General features: G+C 40.2%; 1 protein-coding gene and 1 long non-coding RNA gene across 5 annotated transcripts; one reads left to right on the plus strand and one right to left on the minus strand.

The window, feature by feature from the left end:
• Positions 1-798: 798 nt before the first annotated feature.
• On the minus strand, positions 799-25946 carry IL16 (interleukin 16). Of its 3 annotated transcripts, none has more exons than XM_056499616.1 (20): positions 25341-25946; positions 17624-17760; positions 16859-16985; positions 16067-16121; positions 15410-15564; positions 13909-14019; positions 13415-13529; positions 13150-13223; positions 12843-13056; positions 11726-11843; positions 10452-10584; positions 9615-9702; positions 8423-8895; positions 6758-6899; positions 4430-5516; positions 3724-3907; positions 3431-3532; positions 2490-2742; positions 1484-1609; positions 799-1259 (listed from the first exon to the last, which is right to left on the minus strand). In XM_056499616.1, exons 1-20 carry the CDS (start codon positions 25701-25703, stop codon positions 1066-1068), a joined length of 4251 nt encoding a protein of 1416 aa, XP_056355591.1. In that variant the 5' UTR covers positions 25704-25946; the 3' UTR covers positions 799-1065. The 3 variants fall into 3 exon arrangements, with proteins under 3 accessions (XP_056355591.1, XP_056355588.1, XP_056355587.1); XM_056499613.1 differs by having other exon boundaries at positions 6758-6896; positions 16028-16121; XM_056499612.1 differs by having other exon boundaries at positions 16028-16121.
• Positions 15506-23030, plus strand: LOC130257271 (uncharacterized). 2 transcript variants are annotated; one of them, XR_008841299.1, is made up of 4 exons: positions 15506-15586; positions 19245-19312; positions 19881-21167; positions 21852-23030. It is a non-coding gene; the product is annotated as an uncharacterized LOC130257271 (long non-coding RNA). The 2 variants fall into 2 exon arrangements; XR_008841298.1 differs by having other exon boundaries at positions 19245-21167.
• Positions 25947-27575: the final 1629 nt, after the last annotated feature.

The following is a 27575-nucleotide window of genomic DNA, read 5'->3' on the forward strand; positions in this document are numbered from 1 at the left end:
TCTCTGGGAAGGGGAACAGCCAAGGACAATAACCAGGTCAGCCATCTGGCTCTCAGCTGGGGAGTCACTATTTCCATGCTGCCCTTGCATCTTTCTCTCCCTTCAGTGAAGCAGGTCAGAGAAGACCAGGCATGAGCCCACCTTGCCATAGGTACCTGTGCTGCTGGCAGAATTCCATACAGTGCATGTAGGAAGCAGGGTTTAAAGCACAGATTTGTCTCCAAGTTACTTAGCCTTTCCAGAATAAACATTTCAGTTCAGAAGTACTTGGATTCACAATTACTCCTGCTGGTACTTTCCCTTGCAAAATTTACACGGACATTTAAAAAAGTGTTAGGAGGTAAGATTTTGTTCTGAATGGCTTTGTTGTTCTCCTGCTGTAGTCCTCTTGAGACCTCTGGCCAGAGGAAGGTTAGGAAAACTTCCACATTATCCTCAGCTTCCTGCCTCCCCTTGGAAATACCATGAGAACTCCCAAACTGCGTTTGCCTGCTGCAGTTGAGATTGCTCTGTCAGCTGCTAGTAGAAAGTCACTTCTACAGGTTTTGGCTGTCCTGAATGTTCTGTATTTTTAATAGGAAAGCTGGAATTTTCTAGGGAATGTTATTTTGACATACAAAACTGCAACACCTTTCTCTGCCCTACCTATTCTCTAAGCCAGTGTTTAGTTGTAGGCTTGTAGACACATTTCTTACTGGGAAGGTAAGGTAGGGCACAGGACATGGTGAGTAGCACTGAAAATTTAGCACAGGATCTGCTTCTGATACTTTTTAAGTTAATGGATAAATAGGAGAGTACTATAGCTGTCACATATTTTATTACAACCAGTATATTATTAACAAAGTAATTACTTTATATGCTATGTAACATCTATTTCTGAAGTTTGAAATAAGAATCATGCAATTTCCTGCATGTATTAGTTAATCCCAGACAGCTTTCTCTGTAACTGGCAGTAAAATCCAGTGTACTCCTCATGGGTGCTTTCTGAGTATCTTTCTGTGCCAGCCAAGTGCCTGCAAGTAAAAATCCTTTGTTTGAACATTGGCAGTAGTGGAATCCCTCCTCTCACAAAGTTTCAGATGACTTGCTGGTAACAGAGCTGTGATTCTTCCTCTTGATGATGGCTGTGATGGGCCCATCAGGTAATGCCTTGATTACATTCCATGCCTCAAAACGAGTGAGTCCTTGCATGGTAGTTGTGTGCACTTGTAGGAGCTCATCACCAGGCTGAACAGGGCTGCCCTGTTCCAGTGCAGTCCCTGGGGACAGAAAATGAACTTCCTTTAATTCATTCAGCTTTAATGGATCTTTCACTTATTAGCATGTTTGCTATAAACCACCCGGTCCCAGCAGGCAACAAATTACTGCTACCAAGCAATATAATGCTGCATTGAAAAAAATAACATTTCCACAGTTATAAATCAGCAGTCAGATATGAACCCCACAAGTCTGCCTGAGTTGGGAACATGTTAAGTGTGTTTACCTTTAAATATCCTGTTAATGATGATGGGTTTATCTCCTTGAATAGAGCCTTTCCCTCCTTCCAGACTGAATCCTAAACCAGCAGGTGTTTTTTCTAGAGTTACAGTGCAGATTGTATCTCCAGTGGCTGGAAACAAATGGAAAGTTACCACATGGACAGCACAGTCTAAAAAGCTCAAACATCTGTTACAAAAAAATAACTTTTGGATTGTTTGCAAAGGTCCAATACCCTGCCAAATGAAAGAGAAAACTAAAGCTTTAAATTTCTCATTTTGTCATTTTTAGGTCCTCTGGGAAGCTGGGGGAGGAAAGTTATGTTTGAATTAATAGGAGAATGGAAATGTAAAACATTTACTTGAATTATAAAAATCTGAAATATGAAAATTCTGAAGAAAATTTAAGGAAAATATTTGACTTCATATTAGTTATGAAGTTGTTATTGACTACAAGACTGCTAATTTGCAGTATGGAAATAAAGCTACAGATCTCCAGATAATGCTTCAGAAAAAACCAAATACCAAACCAAAACACAAGACTATTCTGAAAGTGAAATATTCTGCAAAACTCTGACCTGGCTGTGTTTCAGATGTAGCCACCTGCGATATCAAACAACAGCACATTGTTTGTTCAAACTGAAATTCTCTTTCATGGAGAACAAGTCTTTTAACAATATTAGAATAAAGAATCACTGTCACTGAGATGTCATTATACCTTCATTAGATGTGTTGCTACAATAACTATCTTTGTACATCTACAGCAATTCATGTAGAGCATCACACTTGTATTTATAAGGAGTTCTTTTATTTTAGAAATCCATTAATTATTTTGCTTTTCTAAAAAGTTATTTCAAATATTTCAATGTCTATTTCAGGAATGTTTTAACTGTGCTGTCTTTAATCAGGGTTCACAGATTTATGAGCCACTGCTGGTTTTATGAACACCTGGATTTCAGGTGATGCATAAACACTTATCAGGTGGGGGCTGCAAGATAAGGCCACTAAACTTACCAGACTCTTGTGAGGCATCACTTGCTACTGATGATGTACTAGAGCTGGTGGAAACATTGAGGTTTTTCCCTCCATCTTTGGATTTTCTGGTGACAACAACAGCTTGTCTGGGTTGCCGGGCCTGCCTCATGATTGCCGAGGCGTCACTGTGAGTCGCACCTTTCAGAGACTTCCCATTAATGGACAGTACTTCATCTCCTTTCTGAATAGTGCCTTCCTGACAGGCCAGTCCATTGGGAAATACTTTGTGAACCTATCAGAGAACCCAGTCACCACACACACATACACACAAGGAAAGAGGAAAAAAGGACAAGCCACTGAATCCCTTAGTTAACACTTTACACCATGTGTATTTTTCATTCTTTGCCAGTAACAAGTTGCTTCTGTCACGTTTCTAGATGGAGGACTGAATCAATTTGCATGGAGTTTTCCTGTGCACATCCCTCCTCGAGCACCCAGGGGAGCTGTTTGGCCTGGTACCAGATGGCTAAAGCCCTGCTGCCTGTGCTATGTACCTTGCATATTCTACTTCCTGACCCTCCTGCTGCTCTGCTCGTGAGAGGAAGGAGATGTGAGACTTATCTCTAACTTCCAGACCCCTGAGGTGTTTTCACCCACTCCTCCAGACCATCCTGCATGGTCTTCTATAGGCACGTGAGTAAGATGTTGGTTATTTCCTGCTGAGGGCTGGGTGTTCTGCCTCAGCTTTCAGAGCTCTTGGGGAGGAGGTGCCCAAGGAAGCAGAACACTGCTGAAAGACACCTGGAGAGGCAGCTCTGTGCAGAAGGAACCTGTTTTCACCCACTATGGTCCTTTGAACTCTATCAATACAGCTGCCTGCTTTGCTTATCTAAAAGCCAAAAACTGTAGTAGAAAACCAGTAAAGTATGTATTTTTAGATAGAGTGTTGATTTAGGAGTGTTTTTTAAGATGCTACTTACTGTTACCACTTTGTTTTCTAGATCAATGCCCCCTGCCAGGCTGAATCCAAGCCCAGTATCTTCTTCTTTATGCAAAACTGTAACATGTATATCATCAAATTCCTAGGCAGAGAAAGGAATAAAGTCAAGAACTTCCCAAAAGATACATCACAATGATTGGAAAGTCCATTGTGCATTTTGTAATGAGACTTAGTGGCATAAGCATAATATTAAATTGCAAAGATTAACCAGACACATTCACTCTACAGCTTTCTGAAAATCATGTACCAAAAAAAAAAAAAAAGCAGGTTTACCTTTAAGGTTTCTTCATCTAGGGCTTTGACTTCCTCTATAAGCTTTGCCAGCTCCTCAGGGGAAAGCAGAGAGATGACTGACTGCCCCGACACACCGGATGCTTGAGGTGAGCCCTGTTCCTGTTTGTCTTCCTCCTTCCCTTTGTCTGCCAGGCTCACCGTGTATTCTCTCAGCTCTGAGAGGCTGTCCCATTGTGACAAGAACAAAAAAGAAACATTGAGCTATGAGAGAACATACCCACTAAAGCAAAAGTTAATTTTGGAGCAGTCATCTCTTCATCTTATTAGCATGTAATTCGGGTGGCAACTCCTACAACTATTATAAATATAGGCAAATGGAAATTAATCATGTTAACTTGAAGTAGAATCCATTGCATAAAATAAGAATGATCTCAGTACCTCAGGCAAAGACACTTAAATCTGCTTTATCATGGAGATACTAGAAATAATGCCCCTTAAATAGCAGGATGTTTGAAATGTGTTATGTATGTAATACATATTATGTACATACATATTTAATTAATACAAATTAAAAACAAAATTAACAGTCATGAGTCATTTAACCTTCATGCTCTAAAAAGTTCTTAACTTAATCATTGCTTTACTTCTGTGTGCTGCTACCTTAGAACTTTAATCTGTCAGTGAATCAGTGCAGATGCTCACCAATGCTGATCTGTAAATCTGAGTTTTAAATATGGTCTCTTACTTTAGGGAAAACCCAGTGTCCAGATGATGATTCTCACTTGCAGGTGAGATGGAAGCCCCATCGTCCTCCATGGAGGACTGAGACACTTTGTCCAGAGTTTCCCATGCACTGTTTCCAGAAGAGGCTGGGGACTGAGGAAGGCAAAGTAAGGATTTCATTAAAGCAGATGACACCTGGCTGCTGATGGAATAGATTTTGCTACACTTCTCATCATAGGGCTTCATTATCTCACAAGCCTGGGCAGCAGTAAGAGGGAAGCTTCGTGACCTTAGGCTGTGTGCTTTTGCTACTGACACAAGATGGGAGTTTGCAATGGCTCCTGGAGTTAAGAGACTTGGTGAGTTTGCAGTGCTGGCATTGCTGCTTTTCTCTGAGCTGGATGCAGTACTCTCCCTGCGAGAGGAAGTTCTATCCAGGCTCTTGGTAGCCATGGCCACAGGTGGCTGCTGGTGGCTGTTTTCACCACGCTGGAGGCAGGCTTGGTTAGGACAGACTGCAGCTGCCTCTGCCCCTGCTGCAGTGGGAGAAGATTCTTTCTGCACTGATGGTTTTAGGCTCAACCTTCGGGGGGGTTTTTCAGGTGACTGTGGAGCACTCAAGGATTCAAATGAGCTTATTCTTTGTTTTATTGATGATCCTCCAGGAGACACACGTGATAAGCTGGATTGCAGTTTTTTGCTGGAAATACTGTCATGGTTGGGAGGGCTTTGATCTACTTGTGGTTTCAGATCTGAATTTGCTTTCCTCAATCCTTTCAGACTTTGGCGGAACCAGGTGGGCTTAGGTGCAACTGGAGGACCCTTTTTCACACTGTCATTTTCATCTGGTTTTAGCACTTTGGAACTGACTAATTCTGATTCTGATTTCTTCAGAACAGTCTCTGAACTGCTTCGATTTTGAGTCTCTTTTTTTTTGTCTATGCCAGGTTGCAGATCTAAGTGGACGTTGTTTTCACTCATGGTAGGATTAAATAAGCTTTTTATGCAGTCAGAAATTTTCACCCAGGGGTCTTCTGTTGTATCAAGGCTATAATCTACCCGTGCTTGTCTTTTAAGCACAGGCCTTTGTATTGATGAAAGTGGAGTCCCTGTAATAGAGACATTTATTATAAACAACCAGCTGTCTGCTTCTTCTCATTGCATCATCATTAATTCATTAAGCTTGAATTTCATTCAAGCCTCTGATAGATTTTTTTGACGTTTCTAAAAAGTTTAAACTTTTAAAAAATTCATACCTCTTGATCAATAAGTTCTGAATCCAGATACTGAAATAAACATATAAACAAGGCTTTTGCACACTTAAATACAAGATTGCTTTTTTAAAGGTTTTACAAATACTGAAATTCTGGGGTGCTGAAATCTTGATACAGGCTGTAATAGCTAAAATAGAAATTTAAAATTGCAATGTTGTTTGCAGCCTAGAGAAAAAGCTAGTGTTACAGTAAATTATTTTTAAAAACATTTTTTATTTTCTACATTTATAAGTATCTCTTACTCTAAAAAGGCTATCATAGGAAGATCTTCAATATCTATGCTTCTTCAAATTTCTTCAGACATTTCCAGTTGATTTTTCTGATAAATAAAAACTTGATTCTAATATGGGAACATTTTTTACTTCATAGAGCAATTAAGCATTTTAATGTTAAGACATGGTGGAGCTGCATGGCAGCAAACTTCTGTTTGTGCAGCTGTACAGGTGCTGTTTTCTGCTTCAGGGTGAACTTTTTTTTAAGGCAACATTTTAACTTTTTTTAATGATCTGAGACATAACATACAGAATTACATAAACCTATATGTTGTAAGAGATCTCTTGAGATTGTCTTGTTCCCTTAACAGTAAGTTTCCTTAATTCTAACTAGCACAGCAGAAAAGTAACATCAGTGGTTTGTACCATTGCAACACTAAAGCCTTGAAATTGTGCATAAAAATATCCTTTAGAAATGCTAAAACTAAGCTTTAATATTAGATATTCAGTATAACTAAGCAGTTTCATCTGAAGCAATACAGCAATATTGTATCTGTCCATTAACAATTTTTACAAAAAATTATCTTATGCTGCTTTTGATCTAGTTTCTTTTTTACAAAGATTAATCAATAATTTTTTCAAATTACAATAAATTATCTCTTATGCTGATTTTGATCTATTTCCCCTTCTTTACAGAGATTAATCAATAATTTCAAATTTCATCTGTTCACCCCAAAATTTACAGATACATTTTGAAGACTACATTTAAAGAGAAAGGGAAGTCAGCTCAATACCCATTCTGGAATCTAAACTAAATACTATATATTTAGCTGGGGAGAAAAAAGTTCATGGGATTAAACATACCTAATTTTTCTTTTCTTTCTTGATCTCTGCCCACTGGAGCAGCAGTTGTGTGCTCCTTATGATATGCTGTAGCAGAAGTGGTGAAGCCACTGTTGGTTACATCAGTTTGATGTCCCTCTAGCATTGGTTCTCCAACTTCCTGCTGAACAAACAGGAAAGAGAAGTGTGTCAGAATGCAATTATGCAAACCACACTATATGTCAACCTGAAAAAAAATATATTAATCTGGAAAAAACCAGAAATCTCATATAAAGTTGTGGCATGCAGGCCTCAGACTGACTAGTACAAAATTTATGAGGAATAAAGGCTAAAAAAATGTAAAAGCACTAATAAAGCCTCCTCTTAATGATCTGAAATACATTCTGACAACAAACTTTCTCTCTTGAGTGTATACAGATATACAGACTGTCTTAATAGAGGAAGCTGTCTTCCTGAACAGACCTTGATTTTTCATGGATTTTATCAATCTTAAGATTTAGTTTTTTCTGGAATTTAGAATGACTAAGTACGAAGAATAGGAAGTTGCAGGGAGTGATAAGTTCAACAAGTACTTGTTTCCCTTAATTTTACTTCTGGAAGTTGATTTTCTAGCAGTGGTTTCTACTCAGGGGATAGTAAAAGTGACCTTACCTAAGATGCTTAACTTAATTTTCTTGGATATTAACATTATATATGGGCTTAGTTTGCTCTACCTAATTTTGTATTGATTTTGCAGCATGGGATCTCTTGGGGGGATTGTGGGGTTTTTTGGCTTTTTTGGGGGGGTGTGTTTGGTTTTTTGTTACTTTCTTTTTGTATTGTTCTTTTGTTTTTTCCTTTGCATTGCACCGAAAACAAATTCGTTTCTACTGGCATATTACTAAACCTGGGGTAAAGAGGTTTCAGTTTTAAACAAAACACAATTTTGTTTCAACATGCAGATCTCACAATCCTTCACACTCATGCACAAGTGAAACTGTGTTGTCTTAGCTAATATAGGGAACTGAAATTTAGTAAAGTACAAATGTACACTGTTTTCAAATACTGTAGCTCGTCAACAAATATGTATGTGCACCACAATTTGAATGGGTTTATTTAATACCTCCTGGTCTCAAGAAATGCATCTGAGCCCAAAATTCCCTGCTGTACATGTGCTTTCTTCCAATATAAATCCACTACTGAAACAAAGAAATTATTGTTTCATAAGTACTTCATAAATGCAATGACTCTGTGGCACAGGCAGTTGGGGTCAGCCACACCAAGCTGGCATTAGAGGCTGTGTAAACCCCTCCAGTCCCAGCCTAGGGCATAACCCTGGAACCAGAGTGTGCTCCACACCACAGTGGCACATGCTCATGAGGAGGGGCAGGGACTCAGAGTCATTCTTGCAGCTGCTCTCACTGGGATTTTAACTCATACCTCAGTATGGAAGATTTTCTTCAGACAATTCTCTGCCTTCTGACTTTACTTAGAAAATAGCATTTTGTACTAAACTGGCTTCACTAAGACACACCCTTTATTTTCAAAACAGAAGAGCCTCGTCTTCTTCCCCCAATTCTCACGTGTATATACATTTTCTCTTTCTTTCCTACCCTTCTTCCTGCTGCCATGCAAAGCCACTTTGCCTTCCTCCTTCCCCTGCCTCAAAACTATGCAGACACATGAAAAATGTAAATTTTACTTTACCTGAACACTTGCAGAAGGTGATGCAGCCACTTCTAATACAAGCTTTTCTTTTCTGTCTGCATTACCCTGGTCATCACACGTGCAATCCTGCTTGAAGTATTTCCTTGGTGGAGGTTTGGGCTTTGATGATTTAGGTTTTCTAACGAGGATCTCTGATGACTTCTTAGTGTTTTGCAAGGCTCGTCCGCCTTCGCTACAGGTCGGAGGGGAGTTTTTTCCTGAATTACAGGCAGAGAATGAGTCCAGCAGCCCAGGCTGCTGGGTGATGGGTACATCCACGCTGTGTACCCTTGCTGTCAAGTCTGTGAGCTGCACAGCAGCAGCGGCGCAGGAGCCCCGGGGGTTGTAGCTGCTGTCGCTGCTGGAGCGGGTCATGAGGCGCTGTGCCCTGCGGCCGCAGCACCCCGCGCTCCTGTCCATGTGCTTCTCACACGGGTGCCTGCCGTGCCAGCTCATCTCCAGCCTCTTAGCACCTGCATCAGGAACAGGGTCAAAGTGTCTGCTCAGTACTGGCTAAGTGCTCGCTTCTAAGATTCAGCTGGTGACATCTGCAGCTAAGTATCATCCTCGGTGGATGCAAAGATATGATTTGTGCATCAAAGGCTTGTAAGGTCAAGAGTCAAGTTCCTGAACACCCAAATAACATTTTCCCTGTATACAGGTATGCCAGCATTATAGTTTTGCTGATGATGACTGTCACCTGTTGGTCCTTTAGAAGACAGACAAACGAGTATCACTTAACCCATTGCTGGCAGAGGATGTCATACCTGTGCTGGGCAAATAGCTCCAGCCATGACTGCACATGCCTTTCCTCACAAATAAGGGATTAACAAGGTTTGCCCCTAGGACATCACCTTCATTGTGCAGTTCCTTGTTACCACAGTCCTGTCACCTACAGACAGTTGTTTGCAAAGATCTAAGCAGAGCTTGTGAATTGGAGAGGATAAACAACTGTGAGAGGAAGTTTGCACAAAAACTTGTTGTTAATCAGAGAGACTTGGTCTGTTCTCATCACTGGTAATGCATCATTGGAGACATGTTAGGAGGGCTGTCCTGTGAGGTTTCCTCCTCTTTCTTTCTGTCTGCTCTGGGTTACTTGAGTGTCCTCAAGGATTCTAATACAGCATGTACTCATCCTTGACATCTTTAAGTCAAAATTACCATGTCTCAGTGAATGTATTTGCTCCCTTACCTTCAGTACTCCATTGGTGTCTCTCCTTTCCAAATCTGTTGCTTTCCACAGCTTGTGCAACAGCTTCTTTCAGCTGTTGTTCAGACACCTAGGAAATATCATGCCATTTTACTCTGACGAGGTGAGTTAATTGCACACCATTATATTTGTATATATCCCAGTATAAATGAAGTGTATCTATGGATGTGCTGGATTTAGTGGCTGTTTAGGTAAAATGGGACCATTTAAAGATAAACTTTCTTTTGCAGATTTCACTAGAAGTGGCATCCTGGATTTACCAATATAAGGTAACTCAATACAGCACAGTTTATGTAACAATTTAAACTTGGTAAAAATTTATACTATAATTTATAGTACTTGGTGTTAGGAAGCATTTTGTAGAAAAACCTTGCAAGAATAAAACACTGTACTTCAATATTAATTTAACTATAAATATTGGCAGAGAAAGACCTAAATTTTAATTACTGAAAGACAAATCTACAAACATTTTTTTTTGGGGGGAGGCATGTTCCCTCTTTCAAATTATTTACTTATTATTTTCAATTCTTACTTACATAAGAACTATGTTTTGGGTTATTCCTTAAATGTTATTTCTGTAGTTTCCTTATTCACTGCATAGAACCTCATGTAAGACTGTCACCAGTAGTCTTCAAATCTTAAATTATTCTGCTTAAGAGAGTGCATATCTCAGATTTTTTTGTGTGTGCAGTGATGATCATAAAGAGATCAGCATCTTTTTAGTCAACATTTTTCCACCTGTATTAGATCAGCACTTGTTCCCTCTTAGTTCTCAATATGTGCTATATTGAAAGGCAGAAAGAAAACAGACTGTGCTACCTGTGGTTCAGGGTGTCTGCTAATAATGATTTGTACTGCACCAGGATCACAATGGCTTAGCACAGCATAAACTTCATTGAGGGTTGTATTTTGTACTGAAGTTTCATTAATTTCAAGAATTTCATCTCCACACCTAGAGAGATATAAAAAAAAAGAGAGAGGATGTAAACAAAAGAGATTTTCTCTTGACCTTGTCTCACCCATGTGAAAACATACAAAAAGCAAATTCATAAGGACAAACACTAATTTGCTTACAGATTAAATCTGTCTTTCTGTCCTGTTACAGAAAATGGAATGGGAATGAGTTGGATGTCAGCAGATTTTGATCTGCCATGTTGCATGCAACCTCTGAGCTTTCTGCATGTTCAGCTGTGCACACTTGGTGTTCTTTCTGCTGTCTGCAGCTCAGCTGCTGCTTCCACCTACACCTTCCTTCCTTCCTTTCCAGTTGACATTTAACTTTTCATGTCTTTATATTATGTTAGTACTATTTAAGGTCAGAAAGGATGTTATGTTTCTGCTACGTGAAAAACTCGTTAAAAGAAAAATTCTAACAACAAGCTATCAAAATCTGCTAAACTGGATCTTTCTAGATTAAATCTGAATTTGGCTCTCATGGAAACTGAGACTGCCTTGTTCTGCTTTAGTTCTCACACACATTAGGAGCCTGGCTGAAGGCACTGATTTGTATAATGCAAAGATTCAAATAATTTAAGACTATAGTTTTTCCACTATAGTATTAGAGAGGAGGATTACAGAACACCTACATTTAAATCAAAAAGACTTCACTGAAACTTCTGTGTTCTGCTCAATTCTCAATATGTTCAACACTACTAGTTGGTCAAAAATCTCTGACATTGAATTTCTACACTCTCATTATAGCTCATTTAGTAAATATGTTTTTCTATTGGACAAGAAGTGACAGAATTTTAGGAGCTTGTATCAGAAAAAAATCTAGTGCTCAAACAAGCCAAGTTATGCCAAGGTTTTCCCAAATACTTTCTCATTTGGAAATCTCCAGTTGCAATGCTACAAGATTGTCTAAGACCTTCAAAGTCAGCTCAGCTTGGGCAAGAGGCAGTGAATCCACTGGGTTGTTGTGCTTCTGGAAATCCCACATATCCTGAAGACACATGCTCCAACCCTGAGAATAGCTTTAAACCCCAAATTCCCAGAAATCAATATTTTGTCCTGCCCAAATAGGTCAAAAATAAACCCATAAAACAGAGCAATGAGAAATTGTGGCATAAGACAGCCAGCCCTTCTCATCCTACCTGAGTCTCCCATCCATATGTGCCACTGAGCCTGGTGAGAGGGTGTGAATAAAGATCCCTGAAATACACTGGAAGTAAGGGATGCTACATAACCCAATTCCAAGGCCAACACCGGGCTCTGAAAGAATCAATAATAATTTTAAAAAGACATAAGAAACAGTCAAAGCAAACCATTGAAGAACCTTTTTAAAAATTAAATGAATTTAATTATTTTTTTCTGCACAAATCAGAACCAAAGTCGTGTTCATAAATGTTGCACATTCAGTATTTTTTGTTTTACTGTGGGGGCTTTTGTCCCCCTCATGATTAAAGTGTAACAGAAACAATGGAATGCAGGTTTATTTTGCAAAATATCTGTCATTACAGAAAAATTCAACTGACTTTACAAGGCAACAGAATAGAAAAAAAACAAGCAAGGAGCTAAAATTAGGAGGAAAAACAAGCTAAAATTAAGGATATATGGCTACTGTTAGCTGTATCATTTCAGTCCTCCCTCTGTTTTATAAAATATAGCTTAAGACTCCTGTGAGTTTACCCTCTTTTCTCTGGACAGTCACTGATGTCAGATCTCATACTGTGTGTTGGTAAGTCACTGGTACCTCATAGAGGCTTTGCTTTGTTTGTTGCTCTGATGTTCCCATATTTAAAAGTTTATTTCATGTGCCAGTGGTTGTTTATAAATAGAAGGTGATGACAGTTGGAGAGGAGGTAAAAGAACTACAAGAAGATATAGATACTTACTTTATTTGGTTTTAAGCCTTTTCAAGAATGAAATTAGCTGCTTGGATAATTATGGGTAAGAGTTGCACAGTCTGCTTAATAAGAGGCATTTGTTGACAAGAGCTTTACTTTTTCACGTGAAGGATATGAATGTGACTAATGCTTGAGAAAAAAAACCTCAGTGATTGGCTCTTGAGGACAGATGGTGTTCAAAATCCTGCTGTTGATAGATACTTGTTAGCACTGACAGGCACCAAAATCTAATTTAGTGTATTAAAAAAAAAAATTAGTTCAGGAAAATAATCAGGTTAGTGAGGAAAGACATTCAAAGAGCAAATGATTAGTGGTTTGTCAGTCAGTGCTTTATTGGCAGTGCTCAGCTAATGTCAACACTCACCTTTGTTTAGGGTAACTTCCATTATCACCCTGTCATTGGGCTTTGTAGGATTTAAGGAGAATGCTGCATTTTCTGAACTGAAAGAGCTGTTTTCCTTGGTTATGCATGTACTGGAGCTCAGTGACTGACACAAGAGGGGTGACTGACAGCTGGAAGCAGAATGAGGTGTGCTGAAGCTTGTCCTGACTGTAAGTGTCAGAAGACCCTTCTTGGCCTGCTAGAAAGAGAAGACAATCAGTGAATGGGTTGAGCTCACATGCACATTGTGTCTAAAACCAGAGGTTGTTCTGGAAGGAGAGTACATAACCTTGAATTTCTGTAAAGCATCATAATGTGTTAATCCATGCATGGATTCTCCATTCAGCTCCAGGATTTCATCACCTGTTTTGAAAGAGAAAAAATTATATTAGTGTCTTGTGCTATAAGTTACATGGTAACATGCACTCAAAAGGACTCTTAAATGTAAAAATGGATGCAGGTTAAAAATCACTTATGGCTCATTTCAGCTTCAATCTGTCTTTCAGTTTCATTTTTTGGGAAGTGGGAAAAGGGAAAGAAGAGGTATTTCCCACCTTCTTGTAGCCTTCCATCAGCAGCAGCAGCTCCACCAGGAAAGATGGTTTTGACATAGATGCCTATTGGTCCATAAATGCTGTCTTTACCACCAACAATACTGAAGCCCAAACCCTAATTTATGGAAGAAAAAGTGTGTGAGGAGCCATGTTCAGTTCTCTTAACAGCTCATTTGCAGTTTCTTCTGCAATCTATGTGGGCAGTACTGTCAGTGGAGTAGTTTAATACATGAAAAAATAGTAAATCACATTCCTGGAGTAAGAGTAAATGGGAATTTCAGCAGAATCCCTTCATGTTTTGCTTTTTGTTTGTTCCAATAAATTAGCTCACTATTATATGCACATAAGAAGGTGTCTAAATAATTTTTAAAATTTTTGCTTGGATATGAATTGGCAGCCCAAAGGTAGCCATGTTAATACCTGCAGTTACTTCCCTGCACTTGGCAGATCACATTTGTGAGATTATCATGGTAAATCAAGAGAGCCAGTCTTACCTTCCCTTGTCCTTTCATCAATACAATGTTTGAAATTACTGAAGCCTGTGAGCCACAGGATGTGTGCACAAGTTGTGCTGTACTTAGGGATCTAGATGGCCTCGAAATTGCCTGTGAATATTAAAAAAAAAAAACAACAAAAAAACACAGTTTTCTTTAATGCATTATTTTGGCACTAACCAAACCTGTTCTCAGCATTTCCCCCAAAATATGAATTTGTGCTGGATTTCCTGAATTCAGCCTCTGAGATTTGTCCCATTTTAATTAACTTTTAATGAAATATTTAGTGAAATATTTAATGAAAACCTCCTATTTCAACATGGAATTGGGTATTACAAGATAATTTAAGCACTGACAGAAATCATTACCCAAAGCTAACTATTCATGAAGTTCAACAGGGTCAGAGTTAATTGCACTCATTATACATCTGAGAGAGTTCAACACTTTTTTCTTTTTTTTTTTTTTTTTTTTTTTATGCAGCAAAGTGAAACTAGCAGGTGTTGAAGAGTGTGGAAAATCAGCTAAAATTTTGGCTTCTGCATATGCTAGAGTCTCAATTTTGACATGAAAACCAGATTATCTATTCAATTTGGGATTGGGAATGGGACTAAGAGGTAAGCAGGTGTGCAACACCAAAAACACACTCTCCAAAATGCATTTTTCTGTCAGATCAGGGTGACTCTTTATTCCAGTATGGGTCTTCCTAATCTGAAATGGTAAGTTTTCAAATTTCTTTTGCTTCTGTGTGAGGAGGTGTATTTTTTATTTCTGTTTGTGGTAGCAATACCTGCTCGGTAGCAATACCCAGAGCCAGGATGCTGCCAAAGAGCCTCTTCAAATGGGCAGCACGTGGAGCTTTGATGAGAAGGAAACAAACCCAGTGAATCCCTGAAATCTGTCCATGTGCTCAGGTGTGGTTTGGTTGGGGTTTGTGCTCTGGTTTGCAGCCTCCTCGTTCCTGGCAAAGCCTTGGGTCCCTCGGGGTGAGCGAAGGGCCGCGAAAAGGCAGGAGCAGCAGGGAGGGAGGTGGGAGCTGAGTGTGAGGAGCTTTGCCTCCATCTCCTCCGGGTCTGAGCCTGGGGATATGTGGCCATAAACACCCCAACCCTCTCCCAACCTCTGATGGGTCACTTGGCATCCATCTGGAGAGCCCAGGAGCCACTCTCCACCCTCTAACAGGGTGTTAAATCTGTCTGGGCCATGGTGAGTCTAGACCCGCTTGTGGCCCAGCTCAGGAGAGCTGGAGGCTCTGGGGCTCAGAGTGAGGTGGTGTAAAGCACCCTTGGGAATTTGAACACCCCGCAGAACCTGCTGGGCAGGGGGAGGGAGAACCTGGAGAAACGGGGTTGTGCTGGCACGGAGCCTTGCCCGCTCTCGCAGCCCTCAGAGGGGATGTCGGGGCAGAAGGCAGAGCAGAAGGCAGAGCAGGTACAGCGCCCGCGGTCCTGCAGAGAGCCCCGCCGGGGACACGCCGCCTGCCCCCAGGGCACTCCGCACTCACCGGGGCTCTCCCTGCAGGGCAGTCCAGCTGCTGCGACAGCGATTTGCGGCCGGCCTGGAGGGGCTGGCGGTCCCCGAGGGGCTGGCGGTCCCTGAGGAGAGCGGCTCTGCGCGGCGCTGGGCCCTCCGTGTCCCCGGCCCAGAACGGGCTCACGCCTGCCAGGGGAGCGGAGACGGGGTGAGTTCACAGGGCTTGCACAAATTCACTGCCATTTCAGGTCAATGTTACTCAGAAACGGTTTTCCCTTTGTCAATCTCTTCCTGAAGGGATTGATGTTTTCAGTTGTCAATTTGGGGATAGCCATTAATGTTAAATAAAGTAAAAAGCAAGCATTCCCTACCAAAAAAATGTTGGCCTTTTTAACTTACACTATTAAAAAAGCCCCAAGCCATAAAATGCAAACCTTATGCACCACCAACCCTCACTCACAACATCCTGGCTGGAGGATGTTGTGAATACAGAGGCTGATGGTTTCATGCATCAGCAATTCTTAGCTAAGGATCCCAGAATAAATTTGGACAACATTTCTTTTAGCGCCATAGTACCATCACACAATGGGGGCCTATGATCTGCACTCCCTGAATTTTACAAGGAAACAGATTATTGTCTGCAACTTACTGGTGGAGTTACTGCGAGTCCGCTGACATGCAGCCTTACCGTGCAGAAAACCATTCTGTATTTCCAAAGGCCTTTCCTTACATGTTGGTGTTTCCTGAAACAAAACAAACAAAAACCCGACAAACAAAACCTCTTGCTGTGCAAGAAATTTCAAAAGTGTCAGAGCATGGTCTGTCCTTATCTAACTGGAGCCAACCAAGACAAACACTTGGTTTCAGAATCCTGATTTCAGGAGCTCTGTTTGGAGATACAAGACCTAAGGAATGCTAATTTTCCTCTTGGACAGCAGGTGGGGGTATTGCCAAATAGCAAAATCTTACTAGGGCTTTCCAGTCCCATTCCCTTAGGGAACTCTTTAGAGTAAGAAATACGGACAAGATCCTTAAAGATTAATTTTAAAAAGGGATTTTGCAGTGTTTCTCTTACCAAGCTAGCTAGGTTGAAAAGTCTTTGCTATTAACTATAGTTTCTAGGTCCACAGAACTACTTTGTTACAGGGCCTGCTCTCTGGCTTCTCTGGGATTCATGGATCTTCCCTTAAATCCATTTCTGCCTTTCTTCAACTTCTAAATGGAAAATTAACATTGGCAAGCTGTGTGTTTCTAAAAGAAGGCCTTGAACAGCCCTTGCTAGAGTTTCCCAGGGCCTTGGCCTCCCCATAGCCTCTGTTTATCTGGGAAAAAGCTGTGCTGAAAGTCACCAGAGTCTGACCACAAGAGGTTTTGGGTTTTGTCAGGAAAGGCAAAACCATGTTCTTCTCAAAGTCTGATGACCAAATTCCCCTCCTGTCTAATGTAAATGTCCCATCACCCCAGAGTTGCTCATGCTTACTTTGTGAGCCATCATGCTGTTCAGCCGTGTTGGGGGAACGAGAGACTCAGCCTCCTTTCTGGACAGGTCTTTCAGGGAATGTACATTTAGTGTTAGCAGCTCATCCCTTGGGCTCAGGCAACCATCCCTTAAAGGAAAAAAAAAATTATATTATTTCACACAGAATAATATGGCCTTGTTGCATGTGCTACCTGTCTCACTGTCTGAGGAGTCAGCTGCAGTTCTCCCTTTGCCTTGACCTGGGATGCCATGAGGTGCCTGGATGTGTGATGCACCACAGCCCCTGCTAGGATTTTTTCCTGTTGCTGCTCTCTTCTGCTTTGTCCTGGTGATCACACAGCTAACATTCAGGCAAGATATTCCTCCCTTCTCACCATCTTGCACTCAAAAATTGATCAAAGACCACATTTACTCCCTGTAAGGAACCTTGGCTCACATTGTTTTCCAGTGGCCTCACAGTACCTCACACTGCCCTTCAACAGGCATCCCCATTTAAAAACCTGATGTTATGTACCCTCTCTCATTCTTCAAGGTTTTATTTCTTGGTGTAATTGAGCAGCATTAGATCCCTGAGTGGTTGCAGTTTTATTTTTCTAGGATCTTGACCTCTGTCTCCAACTGGAGGCAATGTAAAGAATGATTCCCAGACATGACTTTTCTCTGGAACCGAGATTCAAGGCACAGCTTGTCACATAAAGCTGGTTGTGCAGAATCCATGCAAACAAATGTCTCTGCAATAACTTGCTAACTCCACATGCACTGTACCTGTTTGCTGGGCCTTCAGCAGGCACGTGGCTGCCTGTTAACCCTTTCCAGAAAGATGCACATCTTGGACTCTTAGAGAGCTTGATTCCTGAGCTGCTGTTCCCTGATGATGAACACAGCCTGCAGATGCAGCTGTCCTGATCCAGAAGATGAAAGGTTGCATGAGCAAAAAGGTACTAAAGCTGTTAAAAGTTACTTACACTTATTCTGAGCCTCTTTAAGAAAGGCATAGAAGCAGGTTGCCTCCCAGGAGAACAGGAGCTTTTAATACTGTCCATTTGAGAAAAAACAATGGTATTATAGAATCAGTGTTTTACAAAAGTTATTTTCCTTAGGACTTCAGTGATTTCTGCCTACAAGAGGGAAGAATTACAATATAGTGTCCCTTTGCATGAGGGGAAGAGAACAGATAACAGACTTTTCATAGTAACTGGATAAACTCTGCCTATGCTAACTATTATAAGAAAAGACAGGAAAATAAATACATTCCAAAAAATTAAGTGCGCTGGAAAACAGAAGAGGTCTGAATGGAAAACAAGTAAAATAAGTGTATACAAAACACTAGAAGCTCCACCCCTGCTGCTGATTTGTTAAGTGGGGGCAGGGGACCAGAGAGGTCTGTAGTAGTGGAAAATTCTTTGTCCACTCCAGACTGGTTGAGGTTGCTGTAGTCTGCATTGCATCTGGAGGACTAATTGTAAGCATATCTTTAATGCAGCTATGAATCATTAACACAGGGCCATTCAGAAGTAGAAGCAGTGCTTTGAGACATATATGGAAAGCAAAGAATGGAGCAACAAGCACATGAAGCACAACACATTTGACTAAGAAATACAGTCCTGTGGCACAGATGTGAACACCTGAAAATTCTAAATAGTTGAGGAAATCTGGAAAGTTAGCACACAATTTCTTTTCCATTTGCTTAGTATTTCTCAGGAACTTCCCAGGATTTCCCAGGACACTCCTGATTCAAGCATTCCCTTATTCTGCTCCCAGCTGAACCCACCTCCTCTGCCCTCGCCAGCCTCTCCATACTCCACAAAGTGAAGAGGGCTCTCAGTGTATCCTGGATCCAGGCTTGTTCCCAAGAGATTTGTATGACTGAGGTATAGATTTCTGAAGGGGAGGCAAATTTCATATGTTAGGACAGGCCACAAGACATAACAGTGGTCAACTGTCTGTGTTGCTCCCAGGGCCCCTGGTCAAAGTGGCATCAAATATTTCCAGTAATCTGTGGTCCTCTGAGAGCACAAGGAAAGCTGTGTAGCCACTTTCACCATCAGCAGGGCTTCATTTCTGCACTAGGCAGAGTTCATCCAGCCCTGAGGATGAGAATCATTGTGCTCCTTCACCACAAATCAATAGGGTTCACATATACCTGGCTGACAGCAAACACAAAATGCAAATTTACAGCAATGTCAATAAAGGTCATTATCTTTCAGGCTGACTGCTGAAGCCTGGCTCTCATTCTGAAACCTGCCAGAGTAAATCCAAGGCTGTGAATGAATGAAATATTTAACTTGGGGCCCTGCTCACTGCAAGCTGAATTCAGTAGGATGAGGATGAGGGCTGTGCTTGTATTGACTGACTCGTTAACTCTGTGGGTTTGCTTACATTCCAGATTGTCTGCCTTTAATGAGGAGTGTCTGAATTTTACGAAGCCTTTTTTGTTCATGAAGAATTCTTCTAGTGAGTAATATGTTGGTAAGGATATAAACATGGACAGAATTCTATCTTAAACCAGTTGGCTTGAACTCTAATATTAGTTTTGGAGCTTTTATATTTACTTTTCACCCAAGATAAATATCTTGGGAAATACTTATTTGAAATCAGGATTACATTATGTTCTTTTATTATTTTTTTAATCTTGTGACAGTTCTTTGAAGTCTTCAGCATGGTAACAAAATAAAGATTAACATTCTGATGCCTTAAAATTTGAGATCTTGAGTAGCAAAAAACTGTGAGTTCTCTGTTTGTTTGCACTGTCCTTTATTTCAGGTATGATTATGACATTACAGATCAGATTCTGCATTCATGGAGCACCCTTTAAAACTCATAAGATTTTCAATCAGATGGTGTTCTTGTTGTAAAACACAAGAAATGTAAGATAGATAGATATTAAAGGTAGGAAATTATTCTGCCATTTGGCTGAGTATTTCTGAGATGTCAGCTGCTTGTGGATTGGGGCTTTTGTGAAAGAATAATGGTATTAAAAACTCAGTGTATAAAAAAGTAATTTCCTTTGTTTTTTCTGTAGTTGGAATTCAAGTTTAGACCTGCCAACTTCTTCTCAAGAAAAGTCCTTACTCTTGTGAAATGCTCCCTTGAAAGATACAGGTATCTTCTGACAGGCACCTGTCAGACACACACACAACTTTGCTCAACTGTTCTCCACATTTCTTATTGATTTTCTTATTGATTTTCTAGGCCTTTTCAGACTGTCCCCAACTCATCTCTGTTAAAAGCTGAGTCACACCTTTCCTATAGCTTGTTCACAGTATATAGCTATTGTGTTCATCATGTTTATCTTCCTAATTAATTGTGCACAAGTGTAGTGTCTCTGCCCAGTTTCACAGGACATCACAGTGGGTTTGGCTCTGAGGTTTTTCATTGCAGCACCATGTAAGTCCTTTGGGGAAAGAATTGTATTTTGTGCAATGGGACACGTGTCAGGCTGGAAATTCTGAGTTGTATTGGGACATCCAGATCAAAACTGATAGGAAGATTTTTCCAGGAACAGTAAATTGCATGCACTTAGTCACTAGGAAAGTAGAGGTTAAGTCCTTTTATAATGCAGAAAAATCTTGGGAAAAAGTTTTGTTTAGATATGTAGTCATCTTACCCAGTTGGGCTACATTTCAAATTAGCTCTGTGTCTCAATCATTGCTGCAATTCATTTAGGTGAATTACTTTAAAAAAATGTTTTTATTGGTCTATGGACATGTGTCAAATATCTGTATGCTGTCAATATTTTTTGGGTCCTGGATATAGATCATTATATTCATATCCAAGTTATTGCAACATGACAGAAAATTAATAAAAGCTGTTCTTCAGAAAACTAAATGTTTGACCAATTCTTGTGCCTGCAGTCAATTTGCTTTGGGTTTAGTTCTTTACTCTTGAAACCATCAGCAGTATTTCTATGCATAAAATAATCAGAGAGACAGGAAAAAGAAATTAAAGACAGTATTTATTTTTGCATTCTTCTCCTTCCTAAAGTATTCTGTTTGTTTTGAAAGGTGATTTCTAGTCTGAATACAGTGAATACTGAAAATTTGCTGTAAGAAGATTGTCAGGTTTGATGTGGGGACAGGTGAGTCCTAGGTTAACCTTGTCTCTTCATTATTAGAACATACATTTAAATATATATTTGCTGCCAGTGAATATATTTGCTCTGTTTTGTCTCCCAGCACTTCAAGATTCTGGGTAAACTTTTATCTATCTTGTAAGTTCCACTCAAAGCAAAATATGTATTTAAACTGAATCTGCTTGGCTGAAAGATAAAAATTAAAGGAGTTTAAGAACCCTCTTGAATTTTCCACAGGTGAGAATAGATTAACTTTTGCTGTTTTTTAGTTCTGGAAAAGTATTTTGTATCCAGACCAACTCTCTCTTCCTGTTCCCATGTTTTGTCATCCAAAATGCAAAGCTTCTGAGGGTGCTTTTTATCTGCCATTTAAGAGATTCCTTTTTCCTTCATGCTTTCATTAGACATTTCTAGCCCAGAGTCCCATCTCAAAATATCTAATTCCAGATGTTGTTTAGAAATAAGGGTAACCATGGCATCTGTAGAAAACTGAAAAACTTTTGTGCACTCTTAAAGTAAGACACAGTAGTTATATTGTCTAAATTGAAATGTTATACAAGGCTAGTTCAAGTAAGGTCTTGGACTCAGTTAACCAAGTGCATGACAATGAGCTAATTGACTGCTGGTTTGAAAAAAATGGAAAAAAAAATAAAATTAAAAGAAATATATCTAACAGCAGTACAATAATGTATTAAAATATTTAGCTTTTCTGGTCTTATGATTGTGAAATGGCTGGGATTTCCAAGAGAATACTGTCTTTGGGGATTTTCTTTGAGGAACATTTTTGTTTCTGCATCAGTTCTAACAGAGAAAGGGCCAGAGTCTCTCTGGCATAAACTCACTCCACTGGCTCTGACATACCCTAGCTGGATGCCTTGATCTTTTAAAAATATTTATAGTAGATGTAATTCATTTTCCCAGCAGCATATTCCCTTTGAAACCAGTAAAATGGCAGAAGCTGGAAAGCAAGGATGATGCAAGGAGCAGGGCATGAGACCAAGCTTTGCCCTAGACTGACAATTCAGCACATCAGATGTTACAGAGAACCTTTCCACCCATCATCTGCCCTTTGGTGTGTTTCCTGGGAGCCTTTGCTGGCCTGCATTTTGCAGCACACACTGTATTAATGGAACAGCCCCTTCCCCAGCTTGCTCTGGGGATGACCTGGGTGATGTGCAGCAAAAGCAAAAGCTGGGAAGACAGAAAGAGAGAAGTATGAAAAACTGAGGAGAACACATAAATGTCTAAATAAATACAGTCTTCTCTCTTGGCTTTGGTTTTCCATCCTGCCCGTGGGCTTGTGTTTGAGACATTACAGTCTGTTGCCATAGCACTTGTCCTGGTACCAAAGAGCAGCTAGCTGGTGTTTGCATCAAGACAAGTTAATAAAATTATATTCTGCTGATGACCAAAGGAGAAAAATTACCTTTTGCCTTTTCCCTCCTTCAGCAGAGGGTCAGGGGTCCAAGGAAGAGATGGTGCAGAAGTTTCTAGAACCAAGTGGAGCCATTAGCTCCCATATTTATTTCATCAGAAGTGAGCCCTTTTCTGTTCTAGTTTATTCTAGATGCTATGTCAACCCTACTACCAGCCCCACTGGTAGCTCTCAGTGCTTCCCAGGGTTGTGGGGGTGTTGGGAAGATGTAATGGAATGCTGCTTGGATTAGTAGAAGTGTTTCTTGAAGCAGCTCTCACACTCAGCAGAGCCTGCTGTTCTCTGAAGGAGTTGATATCATTTATTCCTGCCCAGTTCTCCAAAAACTGGAGTGATTTCAGCCTGAGCAGGCAGAGACATCTTCCACAGTGTTTGCTGTGTCCATGCTCATGGTATCAGATACTGCTTACCATTTCTCTGGTTTCTTTTCTTTCAGGCCATGTGAAAATTGCTGGTTTTGTGAGAAGCTAGCTATGAAGGAAATCTGCTTGCTTGGCAGTTCACTATACCAGACCAAGCACACCTCATCTCAGAAAGTGTCTGAACAAATGACACAGGGTAACCCTGGGCCTCTAGACACAGCAAGCAATAGTCAGCATAAGCAAATAGTGGGTCATAAAAGCCAAATGAATTTAAAGACTGTTCATCTGTTTTCATTGCTGACAGAATATAGAGAAGGAAAAAAAATGCTCTGTTATTTAGTCCTGAAACACTGATGTGTTAATGGTTTATTGCTTATGGTGAATCCCATGCAGTCAGTAGAGTGTGGCTCAGAGAGGCACTTAAGGTTTTCAACAGAAAAAAAAGAATTTGCATTTTGAATACTGATGTTACAGGTTCCCCCTTACTCTGGAGAAGAAATGCACAGGGAACATTAAATCATGCAACGCTTTTAAGAATTCTTCTCTCCTTCCTTGTGACAGCAATATTAAGTTGTTCAGTTCTGTGGGAGTTATTAACACCTTCAGAGTCACGCTTAGGGCTGGAGGTGCTGGAAAGCAGAAGAATAGTGTAATGTCCTCAAGAACACCACAGAAAGAATGGAATCAATTTTCTTGAACAAAGACAAGGATTCTTCAGCTCTGAGTCACACATCATGAATTTCTGAAGTGTCACATTTAGATGGAGAGAGAATTAGACTGGGACATGAAAAAATTCTTGTTTGACTTCTTAATGAGAGAAGGCTTAAGCTTTGTAAGACGTGGTACAGGAAGATTGTTCTGACAGGCCTGTGCCATATGGAAGGCAGAGATCACTGCTTTCATACTCTAGGGGGAAAGCCTCAGCAGCAACATAGGACAGGGTTGGTGTGGCTGTTGCCAAAGTTCATCCTACTTAGCAAGACAAGATAACACTTTCAAATCACTCATAGATCCATGACTCTGAAAGGTATGGAAGATTAACAAGTAGCATTTGTAAAGGTTTAGATTACTATGAGAGCTCTGGAGTGGGAATTTAATGGTACTCATAGTCTACAGCAGGACTAAGCAACTCAAATTCTGCTGTGAGGGGCTGAGCTGCTGACTAGTTATGACAGCATCCGACACATGTCCTTCAGTGACACTGATGCTTCAGTCTAAGAGCGAATTTAGACCCTTAGAAGTTCTATTTTATATGTGCAAAGGCATTGTGGGACTTACTGTGTTCCCCAGATCCCTATTTTAGCTGCTTGCCAGCTGTAAAAGCAAACGATCTAAACTTACAGTCTGCAATAAGATACTGAGTAGTTGCATATGGATATGGATCACAGCAGTTATTGGAGCCCTGCACACTTAGGAGATGCGCAAGGAAATAGACTGTGGCAGCTGACACACCTAAGTGCTTCAACTTTTGAAAAGAAGAGATGGGGAAGTGCATGGAGGCCAGCTCCTTCACTCACAGAGGCTTCAGCAGGGTGCATATGGACTGTTTCCAAAAAGGGGCAGTTTGCATGGTTTTGCAGGGGACTGAGTGGATTTTGGGTCTTGTTTTCTGTCAGAATGCAATAGCAAGCTGGTTTGGTTTTGTCTTTCTGCTGGGACTTTGCCAAGGGTGGAAACACCTTGCACCCATCCTGCTGCAGTCTTTGCAATGCTGGGCATGTTGTGGTCATTATCAAGGGTAAAGGGAGATTCTGATTTTAAATAGCACTTGTGCCATTGTGTGTTTAGACATAGATGTCTAATTTTAGCCAATATATATTTTATTTTATACAAAATAGAATATACAAGAAGAACAATTTAAGTGAAGGAATCAGTTCTTTCACATAAGCACATATCTGCACATGGCAGATATAATTGCAAAGGCATGTAATAAAGGAGGTGCCAGGATGACACTTGCAGTGAAGTCCTTTACATATCACAGCAAAAGGCAGAGAGAAAGTGAAAAAATTAGACTATCCTACTGAAAAAACTTTCTAAAGCCATCTAAAATATATTGCTCAGACTGAAAAATTTTTCAGACAGGGTTTACATAGCTGATTAAAGAATAACATTGTAATATGAGGCTCTTAGACTTTTCACATCTCTAGGAAATGTGACATCTCTGATGGTTTCAGAGCCATCACTACCTTCTTCCTGAATCAGAGGGAAAGAGCATCTACCTACTGAATCTCCTGTGTCTGACACAGTATTAATATAATTCATGCTTGCATGGCTTGTGAGATGTCACGGTATCACACTACAAGTGCACTTTGCTACAGTGATGGGTTTATATTTTGAGCTGAAGAGTCTCTTGCAGCTAGAACATGTCAGCTGTACTTGTCTGAACACTGATAGTGGCCTAGAGGCACTGATGTCAGTAAATTGTGCATCAGCAGAGTGCAATAGCAGGGAAACCAGTATATTTTCATGCCTTTTATGCAGAGCAGAAACACTGCAGGCTCCTGGGCTCTGAAAAAGCCAAGTAGAACCCTAAGTTCCTGAGAAATATTAATTAATCCATTGAGGAACTACTGAAGTGGGGAAACATTACAATACAGAGCATGAGTTGCTTACCTTGGTGAGGAATTTTCTTCTTGTGTGGTTGCAGTTCTCATTTGCTGCAGCTTTGGACTGGAGAATGCTGGTGACCACGCGTGGAGGATCAGGTGGGCTGTCCTCTGCCTCTGATGTGTATGGCAGCTGTGTTCTGGGACAGCAGTCAAAATCCTCTTGGCCCCAGCTGGCAGAGATCTCAAAGGGATCAGGGCATTTCTCATCAGGACTTGACCCATCATCACTGGTTTTGGCATTGCAGAGTATAAGTGATCTTGAAATGGAGCGAAACTTTCTTGACTTCCTGTTCCCAGCGTTGTTCTTTTGATCCATCTTCAGAGAGCTGCTGCTCTTCTTCCTATCGTTCTCCCATTTATGTGGCATGATACTTTCAATAATTTTCTTTGCTTCTGTGGTGCTAAATATCCTCCAGGAAAGGAAATATAAAAGTAAGTTGTAATATACCGCACTTTCTCCCACTTAATAACCTACGCTACTGGAAAGCCCTAATGAATAAATCGAATCAACAGAGCCTTTCAGTCTGAGAACAGCCACGTGATATCTCATGACTTGCTAATTCTGCTTCTGTGCAGAGCTCTCCTAGATCCTCCTCCACCTTTTCATTCTCTTGCCATGTTACCCAAGCAGAGTGGAGTGCTTTTAATAAATGTTTGTGATGCTGCCATTGTCTGCTTGCTTTGGGCATCTGCTGAATTTGCATGTTGAAATCCCAAATTGAAAAGGAAGATACTTTAAAAGCATTATTCTCTCCTCCTAATATTATTTGGAAAGAAGAAGCTCCTTCTGAAGTTTGATTCATGAAACCGCTATAATTCAAAGAAGATTAATCAAATTGTCAACTCTGAGTTCTCTGCCTGGCACATCCTAGTTGTAAGTGGTTTAGCAAAAGTAGATCTTAGCCTTGAGAGAGTAAGGAATGTCAGGCTGCCATAAAACTTCCAGCTTTGCAAACCAGAACTCACTTAAGACTGTGCATTTAAGAGTAATGGAGAGATCCAGTGAAGCACTTAAGATGTGAATATCTGATTAGGGATTGAATTCTGTAAAGGAATGCAGCTCCAATACATCAATCAAAAATGTCCTGTTACAGAAATGGTTTGTTTCAGCACATGATTCAACATATAAAATTAAGATAAGTTTGAAAAAATATGTACAATCAAAATACAGCATAATTTGGAGCTTTTGTTAAATGAGTAATGTAATAAGCATTTTAAGATAACAAAGGGGAGCCATTAAAACTCTCTCAGAAAAAGCTTTCTAGAAGTGCTTTGGTAGGTATGTGACAGTGCTGAAAATTCAACAGGAGGATGTCTAAATTAATTAATTTGACTCACCTAGGTTTTATCGTTGTATTTACTAAATAAACTTTTCTGTTCTCCTCACAGAATCTAACTTATACCAATGTTGCCATTGGAGAAAATACCAATTGAAACTGAAGCATATTATTTGTATATATATTTGAAACTGATGTGTATATATATATAATTATTGCATAAATTAAAGATGCTGTAGGTGTTATAAACAAAACTGAAAATCAATGTAATTTGAAAAGCCCTTCTGAGGTATCCTATTGAGAGAAAAACTGTCCATTGTGCTCTAAACTGGGTTGTTGTGTTTGTTTCAGGTTTTTTTCCCCCTGTTTTTGTGCAGAATTAGGTAGATGTACATGCACTTTGTACCTGAAGTTCCACTGGTGATACAGAAAGGAAGGCAAATTTTCTAAAGGTTCCTTACAGCCATGATAATAAACACAGTCCTACAAGCTCAGACCAAGCCAGATAATAAATCCAAGTCACATATTGTAAAAAGGCTGCAGGATTATTTTTCTTGGGTTTTTTTTTTCTTATACAATGAAACAGGAAAACCAAAAGCAGTGATAAACACTATGCCACTGAGCACCTGCCTAAAGGAAATGTATGGCATTGCTGGAGAAGTCCAAAGTTCAGCATGAATCTGAATTTGCTTGAATTTGTAAAAAGAAACAATTTTCAGGTGCAGCAGATATGTCCCAGGGAGAAGGATGTTTATTTGTGCAGTCTTTTCTGTTATTTTTGATAGGTATTTCTTCTACAGCTTTCCATCATTATTTATCTTCTGCCCATTTCTGTCTCTTTTCTCCAAAACAAAATCCCTAACGCTTCAGGAACTCATGCCTTTATTATTGTAACTCCTGAGATTTCCTAGCAAGACCCTATTTCAGGGCAAAGTTTGAAAGTAGCCAGAGTATATGTCAAG

The sequence above is a fragment of the Oenanthe melanoleuca genome, chromosome 10, assembly GCF_029582105.1.
Source record: "Oenanthe melanoleuca isolate GR-GAL-2019-014 chromosome 10, OMel1.0, whole genome shotgun sequence".
Classification (NCBI taxonomy): Eukaryota; Metazoa; Chordata; class Aves; order Passeriformes; family Muscicapidae; genus Oenanthe; species Oenanthe melanoleuca.

Excerpts from the sequence above, each read along its gene's own strand:
- IL16 (XM_056499612.1), bottom strand. The coding sequence starts at position 25,703 with ATGCCACATAAATGGGAGAACGATAGGAAGAAGAGCAGCAGCTCTCTG. Across the intron at positions 17,761-25,340 it reads GAAGAAAATTCCTCACCAAG|GACAGCTGCATCTGCAGGCT; the intron begins GTAAGCAACTCA and ends CTTCTGGATCAG. Across the intron at positions 15,565-16,027 it reads GACTCGCAGTAACTCCACCA|GCGTGAGCCCGTTCTGGGCC; the intron begins GTAAGTTGCAGA and ends CTCCCCTGGCAG.